General features: G+C 37.0%; 1 protein-coding gene across 5 annotated transcripts in view; it reads right to left on the bottom strand.

Moving 5' to 3' along the window:
• Window positions 1-16,987, bottom strand: part of LOC149770103 (matrix metalloproteinase-14-like) — a 35,404-nt gene extending 18,417 nt beyond the window's left edge. For 3 of the 5 annotated variants that reach the window (XM_089949388.1, XM_089949390.1, XM_089949389.1), the window contains exons 1-2: window positions 16,963-16,987; window positions 9,062-9,169 (exon numbers count right to left, since the gene is read on the bottom strand). In XM_089949388.1, the coding sequence (XP_089805514.1) occupies window positions 9,062-9,164 (103 nt within the window). In that variant the 5' untranslated portion in view covers window positions 9,165-9,169; window positions 16,963-16,987. Of the gene's footprint in view, window positions 1-9,061; window positions 9,170-16,962 lie in introns of those variants that run through there. The other 2 variants (XR_016418949.1, XM_089949387.1) reach the window with 1 other exon arrangement.
• Between the last annotated feature and the right edge of the window lie 2,175 nt (window positions 16,988-19,162).

Here is a 19,162-nt window from a genome sequence, read left to right as displayed (position 1 = left end):
CATTTCTATTTTGTAACACCTATACGTCTTATGAAGTATTCGTGAAAGCTCAATGTCGATATGACCAGCCATCTAGAAGAAGGAATTGGCACCATTTCTATTTAGTATCACCTATACATCTTATGAAGTCTTCGTGAAAGCTCAATGTCGATATGACCAGCCATCCAGACGTATGGATAAGAATATATTCAAGATTGTCACTATAACAGTCATATTAGAGGTCGGATAGACCCCATTTTCATTTACGACTAACAAGACACCATAAAAGGTCTTTCAGTGAAAAAACCCATGACGAATATGATCATTCAGGAGAAGAAATAGCGATACCAAGATTTTCAATATGTCCATGTTGGCAGACATATTGATTGTCTGATTGGCACCAGTAGGACCAACTAGACATCATAAGAAAAATTTCAAATTACTAAACATGTATACTAAAATATCCAGAGAATTCCATATGTTAAGAAGTTAAGGAGGGTCCATTTTACGAAACTAATCCATGCTGTCATTAACTTCCGTAAATAGTGTACATTATGGTTTCTGCTTCTATATATTGGTTAATTACTTGGGATGAGAAATTTGTTCGCAAGACCAACTCTCCATGATTAACAAAAAATCAATAAAATCTATATAAAAAAGCTATAAACGGAAACATAAATACAAATAGCACGAACAGTAAATTTATTACATTATCCGCTTAGATGAAAATCACTCATCCACGATTAATCATACTCGTCATATATGTAGCCATGAACCACAAATGATTACTCCCCTAGAACCAACTACCAACCGCATTCGTGATTCCCAAACTTGGTTATAAATCTAACTCGGACTGGATCTGATGCCCTAGATCCGCCACTCTGCATCAAACCAGAGATAAAGCGTGATTACCCATAGGCTAAAAATAAAATACGTATAAACAACAAACAAAACCTACATGAACTTCAATCAAACATGACACTGCTTTGACTGGGCTATCAAGCTGTAAACTTTCGTATATTAATTGCAGATTTTACAAGTCCATTCAAACAAAGCAAGACCGTCACAAGCGAGCCCATTAAAATAAAAGAAAAGACGATAGCCGCCACATCATTGTTAACTCCGATCTCTTATCCATTGATAAACAATTCTGCCTAAATAAACAAAAGCAAAATATCAGCTTTTCCATGCCGTTACAGTGGCTATACTTCGAATATCTACCCTAAAACCAGCAGACCATCAACAACCATTCAAACACGCATGCCCATCCTGCGACTAAGACGAAGACACTGCAGGCAGTGTGATACTGATTCTGATCGGCTGACCAGTAGTTGTTCTACATAAACTGTCCCACCATTGATAAGCCTTTGATATCACATCCTCTCTACCAGCCTTAAGTCACCCAACACGATGACAAAGAAATCTGGTGCGTCCAAACTACTAAGAAAAACAAATTCAAAAAGAAATAATAAAGAAACACTCCTTTGGTTTCAGACCACGTCAGACTACACCGCTGCTCACGTGTATAAACTCTATAAACCTACCATGGTGTGACAGCTTAGAAACTACCTCATGACGCATCCATCAGCACCCACACGATCAACAGCCACGATGTCCATCCTGAACGTGTTTCCAAAAGACCGCATCGCACACTCGCGACTATCCGAGCCGAGCCAATTAGTCATTCTGCGGCCAAACCATGAAACCTTACCCCTGAGAGTCCAGTCTAAACAATCTCAAATTGATGATTACAAATAATCAATGATATTCGGTACCTACGCTAACAGAGAACAAACAAACGATTTCTAAACATGAAATTGAGATGTTTCATCTATTAACACTTTTTAAATGATTTTCGTTTACTGTGAGCAGTCTATCCGTGATTCCCCAATACAATGATTTTTACAAGCTGATTCTTCAACCAGTGCGTGATGAAAGCCATAGTAGACCAGTACCGCTGTCATGCTGGTACCCAACAGTTTTCAGAGAACACTGTATGAAAAGCTTTTCAACAAACATATCTCTAACAGGTCCACAACGCAGGCTTATCTTCCCCCGGGTACCAGAACGAAAACTGAAGTATAGAGATTGCGCTATTACGGAACAATGCATTTCTACCAAAACCAGAAGTCGCATAGAACCTCAGCGCACATACTAAAGGGCGTAAAATTTATCGTCTTCACCATACCATCCTAGCTGACACTGCATCATCACATCTACATCACAACTAACGTATAAAAGCTGAGTGACAAAACCGTTCACTGGCATCTAAATAATCACAACTTAAAATGCCATTTTTCACTCTTATAGCGAATACCAAATGTAGAATCTTATGCCATATGCACTCTCTGCAAATGATTCCAACTGTACACAAACATCCATGGCGTTATTTAGTACTGCTTCTATAAAAGCAACACAAACCAACTCCAAGTTATACATAAACCTTAAAGCAACAAACAAACAACTTTTAACCAGTGCTTCACAATATAAATAGTGCACATGATTTATCCAACACATTTTAAAGAAAAGTAAAAGAAACATCTGCCTTCACAATCTCAAGATTAAATAAAATAATTAACCAATGCACATCCCCGTAGAACACGTAGATGTCTGAGTTATCCATGCGGCTTTGTCTATTTTCAGCATGTTGGACATTAACGTCCGTAACCCAACCATTCAACAGCGATAGAAACACAGCCGTTGCACACCATAATGTTTTGAGAAAACTAGTGAGGTCAAGTGTTTGTGGATGGGTGGGTGGGAGGTATATCAACTTTTATCAATCAAACACACTACACAACATATTTTTGATCCCAGGGTGTGAATGAACTCAATAAAAAATAATCATGTTCGTCATTTTATATTCAATTGTGAGAAATTATGAGATTCAAATATAGCCTTTTCTAACTAAAAATACAGTTCAAATAACCTCGTATATGGTCGAGGAAAAAAGAACGCTACTCACTGACCAGCTTTAGGAAGCAGAACTGCCATCTGATACTTATATTTGATTTAATTTGCTTGTTTGTAAGTTTTAAAATCTTTTCATTTTGAATTTCATTATATGTCAAAATAATGTAATAGTGTTTACTAGAAATTTGATATTTTCCTGAAAATTCAGTTTGACCTGACTCTTTTCGAGGACGCCTAATAATAGAAACACTGTTTCTATTCTTGACCTAATTCCTGGCCTTGTTTGAGGTTGAAATAAACAACTTTTTTTTATTCATTTTTGGTGAGTGAATGGTGGAAGTGAAATCGAGGTTGTACTATACTACGCGCCCTTAAACTTGTAGATAATTTCTAAATCTTTCTAGAATGTGATCACGTGACCTTCATCCGGGAATCTGTTTTGCGTTTCAAGTTACTCTGTAATAGTTGTTAACAGAGATATTTGGTCAGTTTAGGCTTAAAACATTTGATATCAAGGTGTTCGTTTGGTTCTGACCAGTTTGGGAATTACATTATAATTTTTATTCGAATTATTTGGATTCTAAAAGATTAATTCTTTCTCCTGGAAATATTTGAGTGCTCGTATAGAATTCTTGAACAAAGACATTAATTTAAATTTTATTTGGAAATTCAAACACCGGAATATTATTGACTGTGAAACAACAACGAACTGTAGACCACAGCTCAATACTGAATACAGTATACGTCATCGCCTTCCATTTTGGATTCTTCGTCGGGACTCGAACTTGAATTCATTTGAACATTTCATTACCAGGACTTCTAAAATTTAATTTGTAGATTATTCCTTGATTATATTTGGAGTTGATTCTTAAAATCGTAAGTTCCAGATAAATAAATTATTTGTTAACTTTTTCAAAGCTTGATGTTTTAACTCTTTCTTTTATTACTGTGCCTAAACACGTAACATAAGAATTTAGAGCTCGTCCGGAATTTTGTAATTTTGGCTAAAATATTTCAGAATTTTTTTTAAAAATTTTAAATTTGAATTCCCCATGATTTTGAAATCTTTAATGAAATCGGTAAGCTTTTTTCTAAAATATCATTAAAAGTAAAGAATTTTTTAATTTTACCAGGGAGTGGTTGGAAAATATGAAAATAGAAGTACAATTAAAAAAGTTGCAATTAGAGATAAGACAGGTTCAGTTTCAGATAGAAAAGATACAAATGGAACTTCAGAAATAAAAAAGAGAGAAAGAACGACAAATGCAGTCACAAAAAGAAAAAAATACAGTTACATAAAGAACAAATGTATTTGCAGTTGAAGAAGGAGAAAGAACAACTACAAAAGGAAGAATGAGAAGGAAAAAAAAGGGAATATCAGTGTAGAATAAAAGAAAAGGAGCTGGCAAGTGAAAAGCATATTCCCACTTCAACTACAAATTAAGGTTTCGATGTTGCAAATAATATTAGGTTAGTGCCCCCTTTTAGAGAAAGAGAAGTAGACAAATATTTTACTCGTTTTGAAAAAAGTTGCTGAATATGTTTAACGGCCAAGGAAGCATTGGACTCAATTATTACAATGTGTACCCACTAGTAAGGCTAGTAATATTTACAATTCACTGTCAGTTCAACAAAGTGCTGACTATGACACGGTTAAAGAATGAATCTTAAAGGGTTATGAGTTAGTCCCTGAAGCCTATCGGCAAAAATTCAGAAACTATAAGAAAGAAGCAAGACAATCTCATGTCGAATTTACTAGAGAAAAAGAGCAGCTAGTTGATAGATGGTGCTCAGCAAAGAAAGTTGAACAAGATTATAAAAGTCTCAAACAACTTGTATTACTTGAAGAGTTCAAGAACTGTGGCCATAGTGACATTAAGACTTATCTTGACGAGCATCAGATCGAAACCTTGGAAAATGCTGCTCGAGCAACTGATGAGTATTCTTTAACTCATAAAGTTCCTTTTGTAAATAAGACTTCCACTCAACAGTCTTCTGGCAGAAAAGTATTTCAGCCTAATACAAGCCCTTCTAAATCTCAGACTGGCACAACTTCTAAAAATCAAGATTCATATAAGCTTGACCAAAGATCCTTATTTCTTACTACGTGTACCTATTGTAAGCAGAAAGGACAAGTTATTTCTAATTGCTACAAACTGAAAAATAGGCATCAGAATTAAGGCAGACCTATTCCAAATGCTTTTATTTCTAAGAGGTCAAGATCACGATCATGTATTGAAAGCAATACATTTGTTGGGTCTAATAAACCCCAGTCTGATTTCATTTTGGGGAATTATGAACCATTCATATCGAAGGCTTCTATATTACTCTTGGATGATTCGGCCAATTCTATCCCTATTAAAATTTTAAGGGTTACATGAGCTTCTCAGACTCTTTTAGTGTCAGGTACTTTGCCTTTTTCTGATAAGTTTTCTTGTAATGAGAGTATTTGTATTCAGGGAGTAGAGTACGGCTTTGTTAATGTTCCTCTCCATTGTGTAAATTTGTCATCAGACGTAGCCTCAGGACCAGTGACAGTCAGCACAGTGTATGTTTTACCCGTCAAGGGTATTCATTTATTACTAGGTAATCCACTTGTAACTGACAAGCATTGTTTGGATCAGAAAGTCGATCCAATTTAAAAAGAATTCCTTGATTTATTCCCAGCTTGTGCAGATACCAGAGCTATGGCAAAGAAAGTTCTTGAGAATCATGTTGATAAGGAAAGTATTCCTTTAGCTAATAAATGTATTTGTCAGGCTTTTGATAAGTTAAATTATAATATTAGTGCTCGTGGGATCTAATACATTATAGGAATAACAGTATATTGAAAGATATAGCCAGGTTAAACATGCAATTAATTTAGTTGTACCTGTCCCACTCAGTGAAGATTTAAGTGAAGGAATATCATCAGATTCTACTGACATTGGAGTGACAAATCTTTGGAATTCAGAAATTATGAAAGATCTGGATCAGAAACTTTCATATTTGCAAGAGCAATAAGAAATGAACTGAAGCAGTTATTATTGGAATATAAGCACTTATTTCCAGATGGTCCTACAAGAACGAACAAAATTTTCCATGACGCTGAAATTGTAAATTCAAAACCTGTGAAACAACACCCGTACAGCATTAACCCTCTCAAGCAGGAATACTTGAAAAAATAAATTCAGTACTTGTTGGAGAATGATTTTATAGAGCCCAGTAAAAGTGACTGGAGTTCACCGTGCATACTTTTCCAAAACCAGATAAAACTTTCAGTATCTGCACTGATTATAAGAAGGTGAATAGTGTGACAAAAGCAGATTCATTTCAAAGAATCGATGACTGTATTGGTGAGATCGGAAATGCCAAGTATGTCACCAAATGTGACCTTCTGAAAGGATTTTGGCAAATTCCACTAACGGAAAGAGCAAAGGAAATTTCGGCGTTCGTGACTCCAGATGGACTTTATTACTATAAAGTAATGCCGTTTGGGATGACAGGGTCGCCAAGTACTTTTCAACATCTCATAAATATGATTATCTCTGGTTTAGACAATTGGACCCTGGTATGAAAAAGAACGTTGTCCATATGGCTTTGTTTTCATAGTGAAAATAATGAATATACGATTGTCAGAAGAGGAGCGGAAGTATGTTGCTGGTGTGTACACATGGGTGAGGTCGGATAGGTATGTTGTACTGGAGTCTGTCAGTGAAACGTAGCACAGCGAACAAATTTTGTGTTTGATTCTGGATCGAATGGATAGCCAGTGAAGGGTTCAGAGCAGGGGGAGGTGTGTTCTGATCGTGGTACTCTAAGGATGATCCGAGCAGCTGTGTTTTGAATTTTTTGAAGTTTCTGGAGTAGATATTGAGACGAACCAGACAGAATTGAATTACAATAGTTCAGTGTTGAAAGTACCATTGAAGACACAAGTGGAATCAACTGAAAGATATTTGCAAATGGATCTGATGCGTCTCAGTTCAAGATATGCAGCCTTGCATATGCTCATGACATGTTGGTGCAATGTGAGAGTACTGTTGAGAGCAACACCTAGGTTTCGTACTGACTGTGTGAATTTAATGTTGTTGTTGCTGATATTTATTGCTTGAGGCAAATGAAGTGATGAGAAAGTCGTTATGTTGTGATCAGAATGGCTTCATTTTTGTCATCATTCATCTGCAGCTTGTTACATGTCATTCACGATTTCACATCGGAAATGCGCCTCTCTACACCTTGGATGGTAGCATCAACTTCAGTTGGGTGGCTGGATTTGTATATCACCGTATAATTGGGGAGACACTGGATGGTGATCTATGAAAGTTGAGAGCGGATGAGAGTACAGAATGAAAAGAACAAATCCAGGAACAGACCCCTGTGGAACACCACAACAGAGATCAACTGGGCTGGAGAGTATTCTATTTGCAGGCACAATTTGTGTCCTGTTGACCAAGTAGGACTTGAACCATAGTAAGGCTGTATCATGAATGCTAAATACATGCTGGAGACTGTTTCAATGATGCAGACAAATCAAGGAGGGTGAGGACTGTAATCTTTCCGCTATCTAAAGCAGAGAAAAGGTCATTACCTACTTTCAGAAGAGTAGTTTCAGTACTATGCCAAGAGCGATATGCAGACTGTACATTGCTAAAAAGACTGTTTGAATTCAGATGAGATACAGGTTGGGATAGAACAACTATTTCTAAGATTTTTATATGATGGGAGATTAGAAACTGGTCGGTAGTTCTTTAAACAGTGAATTCCGAGGGGGGGGGGGGCATTTTATGAAACTAATCCAAGCTGTCATAAAATCGCGTGAATATTCTACATTATGACATCTGCTTCTAGAATCGGTTAATTACTCTGGCTGATAAATATCTTCCTTTCAACGAATCCCCATATTCTTATCAACACAACAAAAATCACTAAAATTTAACAAAGCTATAAACGGAGACGTAAATACATATAACACATACCTTAGGTCTGTTGCACACACACACACACACACACACACACACACACACACACACACACACACACACATGCTTTTATAATGTAATGCACTTTGTCCAATCTTTCTGAAAATTGAACGAGATAAATTTTTCATATAAGGTGCACGTGTTCTTAACGTAATGGATGTTACTTAAAGACAGATCTCAGAGAAACTGAAACTAGCACGTAAAGACTGCCTTTTGAGAAATGGCACATTCAACCTATCTTCTGACTATCACTTAAAAAGGCAAACTTTAGAGAAATGGCACATTCAACCTATCTTCTGACTATCACTTAAAAAGGCAAACTTTAGAGAAATGGCACATTCAACCTATCTTCTGACTATCACTTAAAAAGGCAAACGTTAGAGAAATGGCACATTCAACCTATCTTCTGACTATCACTTAAAAAGGCAAACGTTAGAGAAATGGCATATTCAACCTATCTTCTGACTATCACTTAAAAAGGCAAACTTTAGAGAAATGGCACATTCAACCTATCTTCTGACTATCACTTAAAAAGGCAAACTTTAGAGAAATGGCACATTCAACCTATCTTCTGACTATCACTTAAAAAGGCAAACATTAGAGAAATGGCAAATTCTACTTATCTTTTAACTATCACTTACAAAGGCAAACTTTAGAAAAATCGCAAATTCAACCTGTCTTTTGACTATCACTTAAAAAGGCAAACTTTAGACAAATGGCAAATTTAACCTATCTTTTGGCTATCACTTAGAAAGGCAAACTTTAGACAAATGGCAAATTTAACCTATCTTTTGGCTATCACTTAGAAAGGCAAACTTTAGACAAATGGCAAATTTAACCTATCTTTTGACTATCACTTTAAAAGGCAAACTTTAGAAAAATCGCAAATTCAACCTATCTTTTGACTATCACTTAAGCTGGCAAACTTTAGACAAATGTAAAATTCTACATATCTTTTGACTATCACTTAGAAAGGCAAACTTTAGACAAATGGCAAATTTAACCTATCTTTTGACTATCACTTAAAAAGGCAAACTTTAGAGAAATGGCAAATTCTACCTATATTTTGACTATCACTTTAAAAGGCAAACTTTAGAGAAATAGAAAATTCATCCTGTATATTGACCATCACTTAAATATTGATTATCACTGGAAGAAAGATTTTGGAGATTTAGTGAAATATTCCACTACTTCAACTACAAACTCACCATGCAAAGCATATCTCTTTTTTCGTGCGGCATCCCCAGTACCTATCGGGTCTTTAACGCCACATCGGGGTAGCTGCATCATCTTTCGTGTCTCCTCGTCCATTTGCCCTAAAAATAAGTGAAATTTTCTAAATAATAATTCAGGATATTAATTCATCTTGGCTTGTTTCATATTAACTTTAGTCTTACAAAATGCCACATCATAAAACCAACATTCTCGAGTGAAGTGTATTGTGTGATGTCCCTTGTAACTGTTTAGATCTCAACAGCAAATAGCGATTACAATACGCTTTAGAAGAGCTAAAAGACAGCAGTACTGTTGGAAAGCCACGATGCCCATATGTTCTCCCGGTTCGATTTCCGCTTCAGACAAACTCCATGGTAAGTAGTTGCATGTCCATTGTCAGTGGCTTTATATGGGTTCTACCGTTTCCTCCACAGATCATCGTACGCTAATATCTGGCCACGGACAACCTAATATAAGCTGTAAACACTTTTTTGTACATTCAAATATATCAATTATTTTTTTTATTTATTCTTAAAAGACTTTAATCCTAGTTATAACTGTGATAATCTATTGAAAAACAAATGAAGTGTACGCTAAAGAGCGTTTTAAATTTTCTTTGCCATTGATGTCATACGGCTTTTTTTTGGTGAGATTCTATACCAATATTTTGCCGCCACCAACAACAAAGGACAGATATAAGCGGGACAACAACAACAACAACAACAATAATAATAATAATAATAATAATAATAATAATAATAAATAGGACCATATAGGAAAATAAAGGTTTCCCAAACAATCTTCCCATTGTATAGTGCACATACTGACGTCAGAAGATCTAGAACAAGTAAAACTAGACCAGATAAAAACAAAATAATCTTGTTACACTGCACAAATGGAAGCCTTGGAGATCTGAAGAACGTCATCGAGACACTAATCAATATGAAAGAAGTGCGTAAGAAAAAATATCAAATGTTTATGGTAAATAATTTAGTAATGTACAGTGAGGGTAAACCGTCTGTGTCAAGTTATCACTCCACCAGCTGGATATAGAATTTTATATAACTAAAGTCAATGACCTAGTTTTATGAGGTTGTTGTACTACCTTACAATGCAAATCTATACCAATCTTCGTCACTAAAAGGAATGGAGTATATTAGATACAAGTGTACAAAGCTGAACAATGAGATCATTGTCAAACTGAACCATGAGATTGATGCACCCAAGACTACTTTCAAACTGACCCATGAGATGCACACTAGACGGCTGTCAAAGCTGAATCATGGGATGCATAGGAGACCACTGTCAAATTGTACCATGAGATGAACACGACACAAATGTCAATTTGAACCATGAGATGAAAAGGAGACGACTGTCAAAGCTGAATCATGAGATGCACAGGAGACCACTGTCAAATTGAACCACGAGATGCACAAGTTAAGGCTGTCAGGCTGAACCATGAGATGAACACGAGACAGCTGTAACGTTGAACTATGAGATGAACACGTGACAGCTGTCAAGTTGAACCATGAGATGAAAAGGAGACCATTGTCAAATTGAACCACGAGATATGCACACGAGACGCCTGTCAAGTTGAACCATGAGACGCACATAACAGTGCCCTTCTTATACCTGCAGCCCCTTAGTTCCCAACTTTTGTTTACCTAGGGCTCTTCAGTTCCCAATTCATTTTTTACCTGCGCCACCCACCCACCCCCAGCTCCCAATATATTTTTTACATGCTGGCCCCCAGTTTCCAGTTTAGTTTTTACATGCGGTAACTTATTTCCCTTTTTTAACCTCAGTTAAACATCAAATGTCCTAAGTCTTGTTGCGCTTGTAGATTTTGGAATATATCTTTCAATATGGAGTGGAAATAATCATCTCGATGTGGAGTCCGGTTTCACGGTCTAGACCTGTCGGCTGCTGTCATTCGCACGTTACACGGGTGAAAGTGGATGCAGTTGTTGCATGGAGTGAGCATTTCATACCCGACTATATAACTTTCATTAGCTCTCAAAACCCACCAGTTGCTATGTGCTTTCTTTTCTTTCATATGAGAGTAACAGAAATCCATGTTACAGAACATTAGATAAAAATATCGGCATACAAATGTTACAACATCTCTAAAACAAGTCTCAAACTATTCTTCTGGCAGGCCGTAAATTTCGCGTGAAACTTGTTATTTTGATGCATAAGAACATTAACTATTTGTGAAAATTGCTTTTACATCTGCAAAATTTCATGTTTTACATTAATGCATTTTAAGATACGCAAGGGGTTTGCATCGTATGGAACAGGGAAATCTGAGTTACAGTGACCCAATGATTTATCAGCAGAAATGAATGTGTGTGTTTGTAACAGAGTGAAAGAAGGAGAGAATGAGACATAAATATAGCCAGACATACAGATGAGAGAGAGAGAGATCTTGCATGAACCATATCTTCAACTGATCTGTTTTCTAAAATATTTGTCAATTTTCAATTAAAGATAAAAGCATAATTTAACAGAATTTATCGATTTTTATAAAGAGTTTTAACTCTCAATTTCCCTAGTGGTCAATGTGCGGATTTGATGTCAGTGTCTTCTAGGGTCCTTTTTTATTTAATGAAAGAAGCATTCTGCTTTTTTTCCTGGGTGAATTGAATAAAGTTTGATTTTACATGCAAATTTCGGTTTTGGTGTTATTATCCTTTTGTTGTGCAAGTGGCAAATTCTCAGAACTGGTTATTCGTTCCAAGCAGGAATTAAACCAATTCCGCAAATAACGGCAACTATCGTCCAGCTCTCATTCCGTTTGCCTAGCGAATGAGTTCTCTTGCATATGAGTCCTTGCCTTTCGTTTTTCCGTCCATTTTTATGTGTGCATGGTTCTGTGGGTAGGGATGCTTGTGCACAAGAACCTAATAATAGTTGCCGTTATTTGCATTGGTTGCATTCCTGCTTGAAACGACGCATAACTCTCTAACCTATTACACTATATTGGTGTCATTATATATATATATATATATATATATATATATATATATATATATATATATATATATATATATATATATGTATGTATGTATGTATGTATGTATGTTGGGATACAGATATAGTTGCTTTCTACTAAGTTCTGGTATATTGTTGTCAATTTATAGTTGTAAGTTAATGTACATGCATTGCATTCTCGCCGGAAATACAGTGGGTTTGTGCATTTAACTGAGTTTTAAATTGTATTTACCTATCAAGCAGGCCCGGTCCTAGGATGTGCGGGTCCCAAGGCAGCAAGCAATAAGCGCGGGGTCCCAAGCAAAACAATTGCATTGCGGAGTTGATTTACTAAAAGCGCGGAGCCCAAGGCGATTGCCTCGTTCGCCTTACCCTAGGGCAGGGCCTGCCAGCGAGTAAGTTCTAGTTTGTCTTGATTCCTCACCTTCGACCTTGCTACATCCTTTTCAGGGATGATCGCATGTCCTTATGGGATCGTTGTGGTGCCTGAGAACCAGGCGATAGTTGCCGACACCCCGGCATGGGTTCCATTCCTGCTTAGGACGATTACAACTTTCTAACCTGTTAGATTATATTGATATCAGCGGGCAAAGCGAGTGTTGCCTTAATTAGCCGTCCTGGATTCGAATCTCTGTAGCTAATAAAAAATGATCTAACTTCTGTAATAATATTCTTTCAAAACATTTTCACTGTATTATCTGTAGGATCCTGTGATAGCACTTTCCACTCACTGGTGTATATTTGTATCCATCTATATTACATTATATGTGCCTTGATTTCGGTCACATGAATCAGTAGTGAGCTGTGTCTGCAATGCACGAATGCTTATACCATCGACTACGTTCCATCTTTTGGGGGATGTACTCATTTTCGAGGAAATATATATACGAGTTGGTACGTTCAGGCAATGCGAGTCTTGCCTTAACCCGCCAAGCTAGGTTCGAATTTGAACGAATGAATTAAAAAGTCCTTGCCTTCATGATAATTTTCACAATATATTTAAATGCAATCTTGTTTATTCTGACATTCTATTGCTTTTGTGGCAATATAATGGGAAACTAAACAAGAAAGTGTCAATAATAATAATAATAATAATAATAAGATTATGCTAATAATAATAATAATTATTATTATTATTATTATTATTATTATTATTATATATTTAGCTATCAGCTACAAGTACATAAAAAAGGACCCAGCTTGTTTGCTGGAAATTGTTAATTACAGCCCCAAAAAGAGGAACTTAATGGAAACAAACAAAGGTATATCCATTAATAATACCGTACCTTACAACTTAGTTCATTGTTGCATGTCTGGAATCTGAATTCACCTAAGACTTCGTCAGTTTTAAAGCTGCAGAGATGCTAGTTCAAATCCAACAATCCCAGACAAAAGTACAGTGCGGGGGGGGGGGGGCAAACAATTTTGGGTCTCATCTCCCGTCAATGACAGCAAACTCAATCAGTGATTCGTCAATTTTAAAGCTGTACACCAAAAGACAAAGTCACAGAGAGGTCGGTTTGTGAACACAAGATTAAACAGAGCAAAGCCAAATTGGTTTGGCATATTTCGCATATCGTTAAATTTTAAAAGAAGTGATACTGCTATTAAATTCTTGCTTAACTGAAGTCTTCAAAAATCATTCTGTTCACCTTTGACGACAGAAAGTAAAACCCCTTAATTTAATAGTTAATCGGTCCTCTACACAAAAAGCTAATTTTTACCCAAAATTAAAAATGCTATTCTAAATGATTAATGCTTGTATTTATTTTTTCCTATATACAGAGGCGTAGCTATGATATTTTGCGCCCGGGGACGAACTATAAAATTGGCGCCCCAGCCCCCTCCCCGTTTAATCACATTTTTGAATATTACCCTTGTTTACTTATTATAATGTAACGTTGTAAGCCTCATTTTGGCGCCCCTGTACCTTGGCGCCCGGGGACATATGTACCCCCCTTCCCCATCCCCCCGCTACGCCTCTGCCTATATACGCCACCGCGTTTTTCAGGTTACTGTTAGCTAAGCAGCATGGACAGTGTAACTGAGTTCTCGACTACCATGGAAACGTTACGTCATTTAACGTACGCTATGTTGTTTTTTTTTTTTTTTTTTTTTTTTTTTTTTGTTTTTTTTTTTGTTTTATCGCTTTTTCCCTCTTCTGTTTATATTATATATATATATATATATATATATATATATATATATATATATATATATATATATATATATGCATTAAATGTGGCCTTACCACCAAATGAATGGTGATCCCCCAGCTTCCGTTACAGAGACTGCGACTAGTCAAATGAAGAGACGATTTCTCATTAAACCGCGCCTAATTCGTTGCTTGCAATATGACAATCCTAGAAATAGCTAGACCACTACGGTGGCCTATGTGGTTTGAGCGTCCGCCTCGGGTGCGGGAGGTCGAGTGATACCAAAGACTTCTAAAACTGGTACTAGCAGCTGCCTCGCTAGGCGCTGAGCATTAAGAGGTTAGTGTTAGGACCGACCGGCCTGGTGTCAGGATAATGTGACTGGGTGGGAAATGATGCTACATGTCTGCGGCATGATGTCCCAGTGCTAGACACCACTATAATCTGCCAAACTACAGACATCATAGTGATATGACTGGAAAAATTTGTAAAGCTACGTTAAAAATCCAACACACACACACAGAAAGAAGAGCGGCTGAACAAGACGGATAAAGAACAAGCAATCAGAGGCTCACGGCGGACGTTAGTACTAATATTAGTATTAAATAAGAGGACTACTCAATTTATTGGATTATATGCAAGTAATATGTTTAAAGTGTTATTATTAGGCTAAAAGAACGCCGGGTGTGAATCACACCCGACTTGGTCCATTAACACGTATATACTCATGTTAGTACCCTGTCCACGAGGTACAAGTAACGGTACTAATATTAGTACTAACTCTGATGCAGTGCTGTCCAACCTTTTTGAAACCATGGGCCACTGAAAAATGTTTTTCGTGAAGCCGAGGGCCTCAGCAGAAAACTGAAAAGCAACGACTATATTGCTGCTCGAGCTCTGGCGGGCCATTTAAAATCAGCACTGGGCGGGGGGGGGGGGGGGGACGGCATGCGGCACGCGGGCCGTGGGTTAGACAGCACTACTCTGATGGATGGAGTACCTGAAATCAAGCTAATTGAAGGTTTTACCATAATACCGATGGTAAATTTGGTAGAAATCCAACAGTTGTTAGAATAGTTATGGTGTTAAAAATAGAATTATCAATATAATCAATAAGACGTCATACCATTTGCGAATATCCTGAGGAATGCCGAAAATAAAAGCCTTTGAAAGTTTGATGAATATAAATAAAGCTGTATGCCAAATTAAAGTATTGTCGCAGAAATCAATGTTACGATGACCGGGAACCGGAGCATAACTCGAGTAAATTACGTATGGAAAGTAGGGAGTAAACCTTGGTGAAGTTATCATCATTATTAAACTGAATGTTATGTCTGGTACAGTTCAACAATCCAAACAAAATGTTTTGCTGCGCAAACGAAGCGGAGGGACAATCTGAGTCATAACTGGTGTCAGTACCGGATTACCAAAAAGGCAGAGTATGCACCCGCCTAGGAGCCCCGCGACAACGGATCACAATAATATTGTTAAAATGTATTAGGAGATAAATTGCGAGAGAGGCCCCAAGATTCCGACTGCCTAAGGGCCCAAGGGCTTCCACAGGGTTTAATCCGGCACTGACTCGAGTCACACTTTCGGTACTCAGTGTGATGAAAGTGACGAACCAATCCAGAGAAAAAGATAATTATTACTTACCAGTTACTGGCCTGTGATTATGGCTTGTCAACTTAGGCCGCTACCAGACAACATTAACTGATGTCATGTAATGACAGAAATCGATCAGGGTCTCATGAATAAAAGGCAGCATGCCAACTTGAGTTGAAATCTAACAGTCCGTTGTAAAATCATGCTGCGGAAACCCAAGTTATGAAAACGGTCTATTCAATCCTGTAATACACCAAAATACTTACTTACACTGGAGCCAACTTTGCGTAAAGATGCTGATAAATCTGAAATACATCTTTAGTATGCTAGAGCGGTTGGTAGGACTCGGAATACACCTTTAGTATGCTAGAGCGGTTGGTAGGACTCTAGAATTAATGTTGAACTGCACTTAAACCCCACAATGTAACATTCATCAACACTGCCGTAGAGTAGCTAAGTACTTAGAATAGGTCGAGTAATGCATTGTATTTAGTATTAAAAAAGTATATTTTCCGAAAAATGTTTATAATAAACGTTCATAACGACAAAAACAATTTTAAAAGTATCGTAAAACGACTATTGTTCATTACTTCCGTAATATCAGCCACACGAGAGTTTCACGCTCAAGTTTATCTCCAGTTCACAAAAGTTTCTTAAATAGAGTTTCATTTGAGGAGAAAACCCTGAATAACTGGCAATTGTAAATGCAAACAAATGTGTAACTTTCCTACATTACATGCACGACACCTGACGAGAAGCTAAGGGGAATAACTTATAAGCAAGAATTATGGTATCGCAAAGCAAGCGGATTAATTTGAGACCTCGTGAATATGGCGCTACAATGTAAATTTGGGTTGAAATTCAACTGTTCCCAGTAAAGCTGGTTGTTTACTGTGTTGTCGCCATACATAAATTTGCCCATGAAATGAAAGAAACACACCACTTTTGGGACCGATAGTATAGGTATATTTTGTAAATCCGACTGTTAGGGTTAAAAAGGGTAGATAATGCATGTTGCACATTTGTTGTGAATGATCAATTGTTATCTACCCGTATCTTAAATGACACTAAAAAATGTTACACCTTCTGGCTGGTCTCGTGGTCTTAAACATGCCTCGGTCTGTACATCCAATACATACCTGGCACTACGCTTCACCTGTCAGTTACAGTCTCATGTATATATCAAGAGCAGCCTGCCTATAAGATTCCAATAAAGTGCAGCTTTCCACGATGGCAAATAATTTCATGCTGAACTTAGGATGATCCGCTTTCCTTTTATAATCAAGCTTCCACGTTTAAACAATGTTTCCTTACTAAAACACTACCGACTTCCAACCTTAGGTAACCAGCATAGCGGTATGCGTGGTATTGAGATAAAACACATGTTCCCATGATTCATCAACACATGCTCTGTTAATCAAGTATCTTTTGTTGTTACATTACCAACAACTCAATAAATATTGCAATTTCTTTATGTTTTCACATGAGAATCATCTTGTTCACAATGGAAGCAACAATGGTTGTTGGTTAAACACCATTTTTCTGCACACGATACATGACAGCCAGTGTAACTGATGGAGGAATCTTGACACCCAAATTCACTAATGAAGTACAAATCAATGTCGCTGACACGTTAACTCATTATATACGTTTCTTTCCTTAATGCATACCTTTTTGCTATATCAATATACGTCTATCATTCAAAACAATCAATGTAAACAATAAATAAAGCTTGGATCTGAAAATATCGCAACCTAAATGGTGTATATCAATAACAACGTTACTGTCGCTAGTGTAATTACGAGCGAAATCTGTCAGATAAAGATGAAAAATAAAACTGAAGATTGAATTAAAAAGTCTCTGAATCAATCGTGCATACTCTTACGTGCCATATGTTGCGATGTTCATTGGTTATAAAATGCTTACGTTACTGGGTCCAAATAATATAAATAAAAATCAAAGGATTGACTAAACCCTTCGAAAATGTAGCCATATTTCATATGTCTGAAAATAAAATCTTGATAAATCTATCAAGTAATATTTTGACAACTTTTAGCATAAATAATGCTTAATAATACGTACGTTACCGATACATACGTGACAAAGATATACTAAACAACTGAACACATGATGATAGCCGGCCAACTTTGCATGATGAAAGGTGTCATGCCGCCATCTTTCAATTTTCGTTATACAAAAAACATCAAGTACAACGAGGACAAGCCAGTAAAATTGTGTTATACCCTATATACTAAAGCCCGTTTATAGGTAAGCGATTCCAATTAAAACTTTTGATTGACAATTACGTTTTTATTGGACAGGAATCATACATTAAAATATAGTGACCTCTTTGTTTGTAATATGTGAATTTGCGACTTAAAACTTATAATGATTCTTTGGTCGTTTACAAGCCTTCCAACCCGTAACCGTAAATTATTAGCTAGCTGAATGATTGGAATGAATTGGCAATGAAATCTCTCTCTCTCTCTCTCTCTCCTGCTTTTTTCAGAATATTGCGCTTTTGTTGTCTGTACCAAATTACATAGCTAAAATAGCAGAGAACGGTGTATCCTATTGAACAAAGAAAAAGAAGAGAAATGAACAATAAAACACTGATGTTATGTGTGTAAACATATTTTATACTGCCAGGTAAACCACGGTCTAGGTACAATGAGTTGTAAAAGATAAGATATAAATCAAAGATAATGACCAGTCAAACAGATACCTCTACCGGCGATTAGCCGATTATCTTCTCGTTTGGTGCTTGGTAAAGTGCCTTGCCAAAGAAAATAACACTGTAGCCGGACCGGGCAGATACCCTTTCAGTCGTGAGTGGGGTAATCTAACCATTGATCTACCACGGCTCCTGCCTCCATTACACACAAGACGTCACATCGATAGGAGTATCGCTCGGCCTCACTCGGAACATCTCTCGGACATTTCTATCAGGTCGTGTATTTTAAGACCTCACGGAAATGGCCGAGCAATGTTCCGAGTACGCTCGGCCTAATACCATTTCCTTGAGCCAACAGGGGGTCCTTTAAACGGGGACGAATTCTAATTCATCCTCGCCTTACTCTCGGATTCGGCTTTCGTTTTACCTATTCACATACCCTATGTGGTTTTAACGTGAAAATTAGTGTGTCATTAATATGTTTCTTGAGTCAAATGAAAAGAGAAGAAAGCCAATGCAGACGACTCGTAATATCTCATGCCTTTTCGCCAACGGGAAATCACATCGAGTGTAGTTCATTTATCGCCATATTGGAACTACTTAAATCACATGATCAAATTATGGCTGCTTCCGACGCAATATTTTTTGTATTTGTTGGTCTGAAA

The sequence above is a fragment of the Sinohyriopsis cumingii genome, unplaced genomic scaffold (assembly GCF_028554795.1).
Source record: "Sinohyriopsis cumingii isolate HCF-2022 unplaced genomic scaffold, ASM2855479v2 utg002703l, whole genome shotgun sequence".
Lineage (NCBI taxonomy): Eukaryota > Metazoa > Mollusca > Bivalvia > Unionida > Unionidae > Sinohyriopsis > Sinohyriopsis cumingii.
This window is presented reverse-complemented; position numbering and strand designations above follow the sequence as displayed.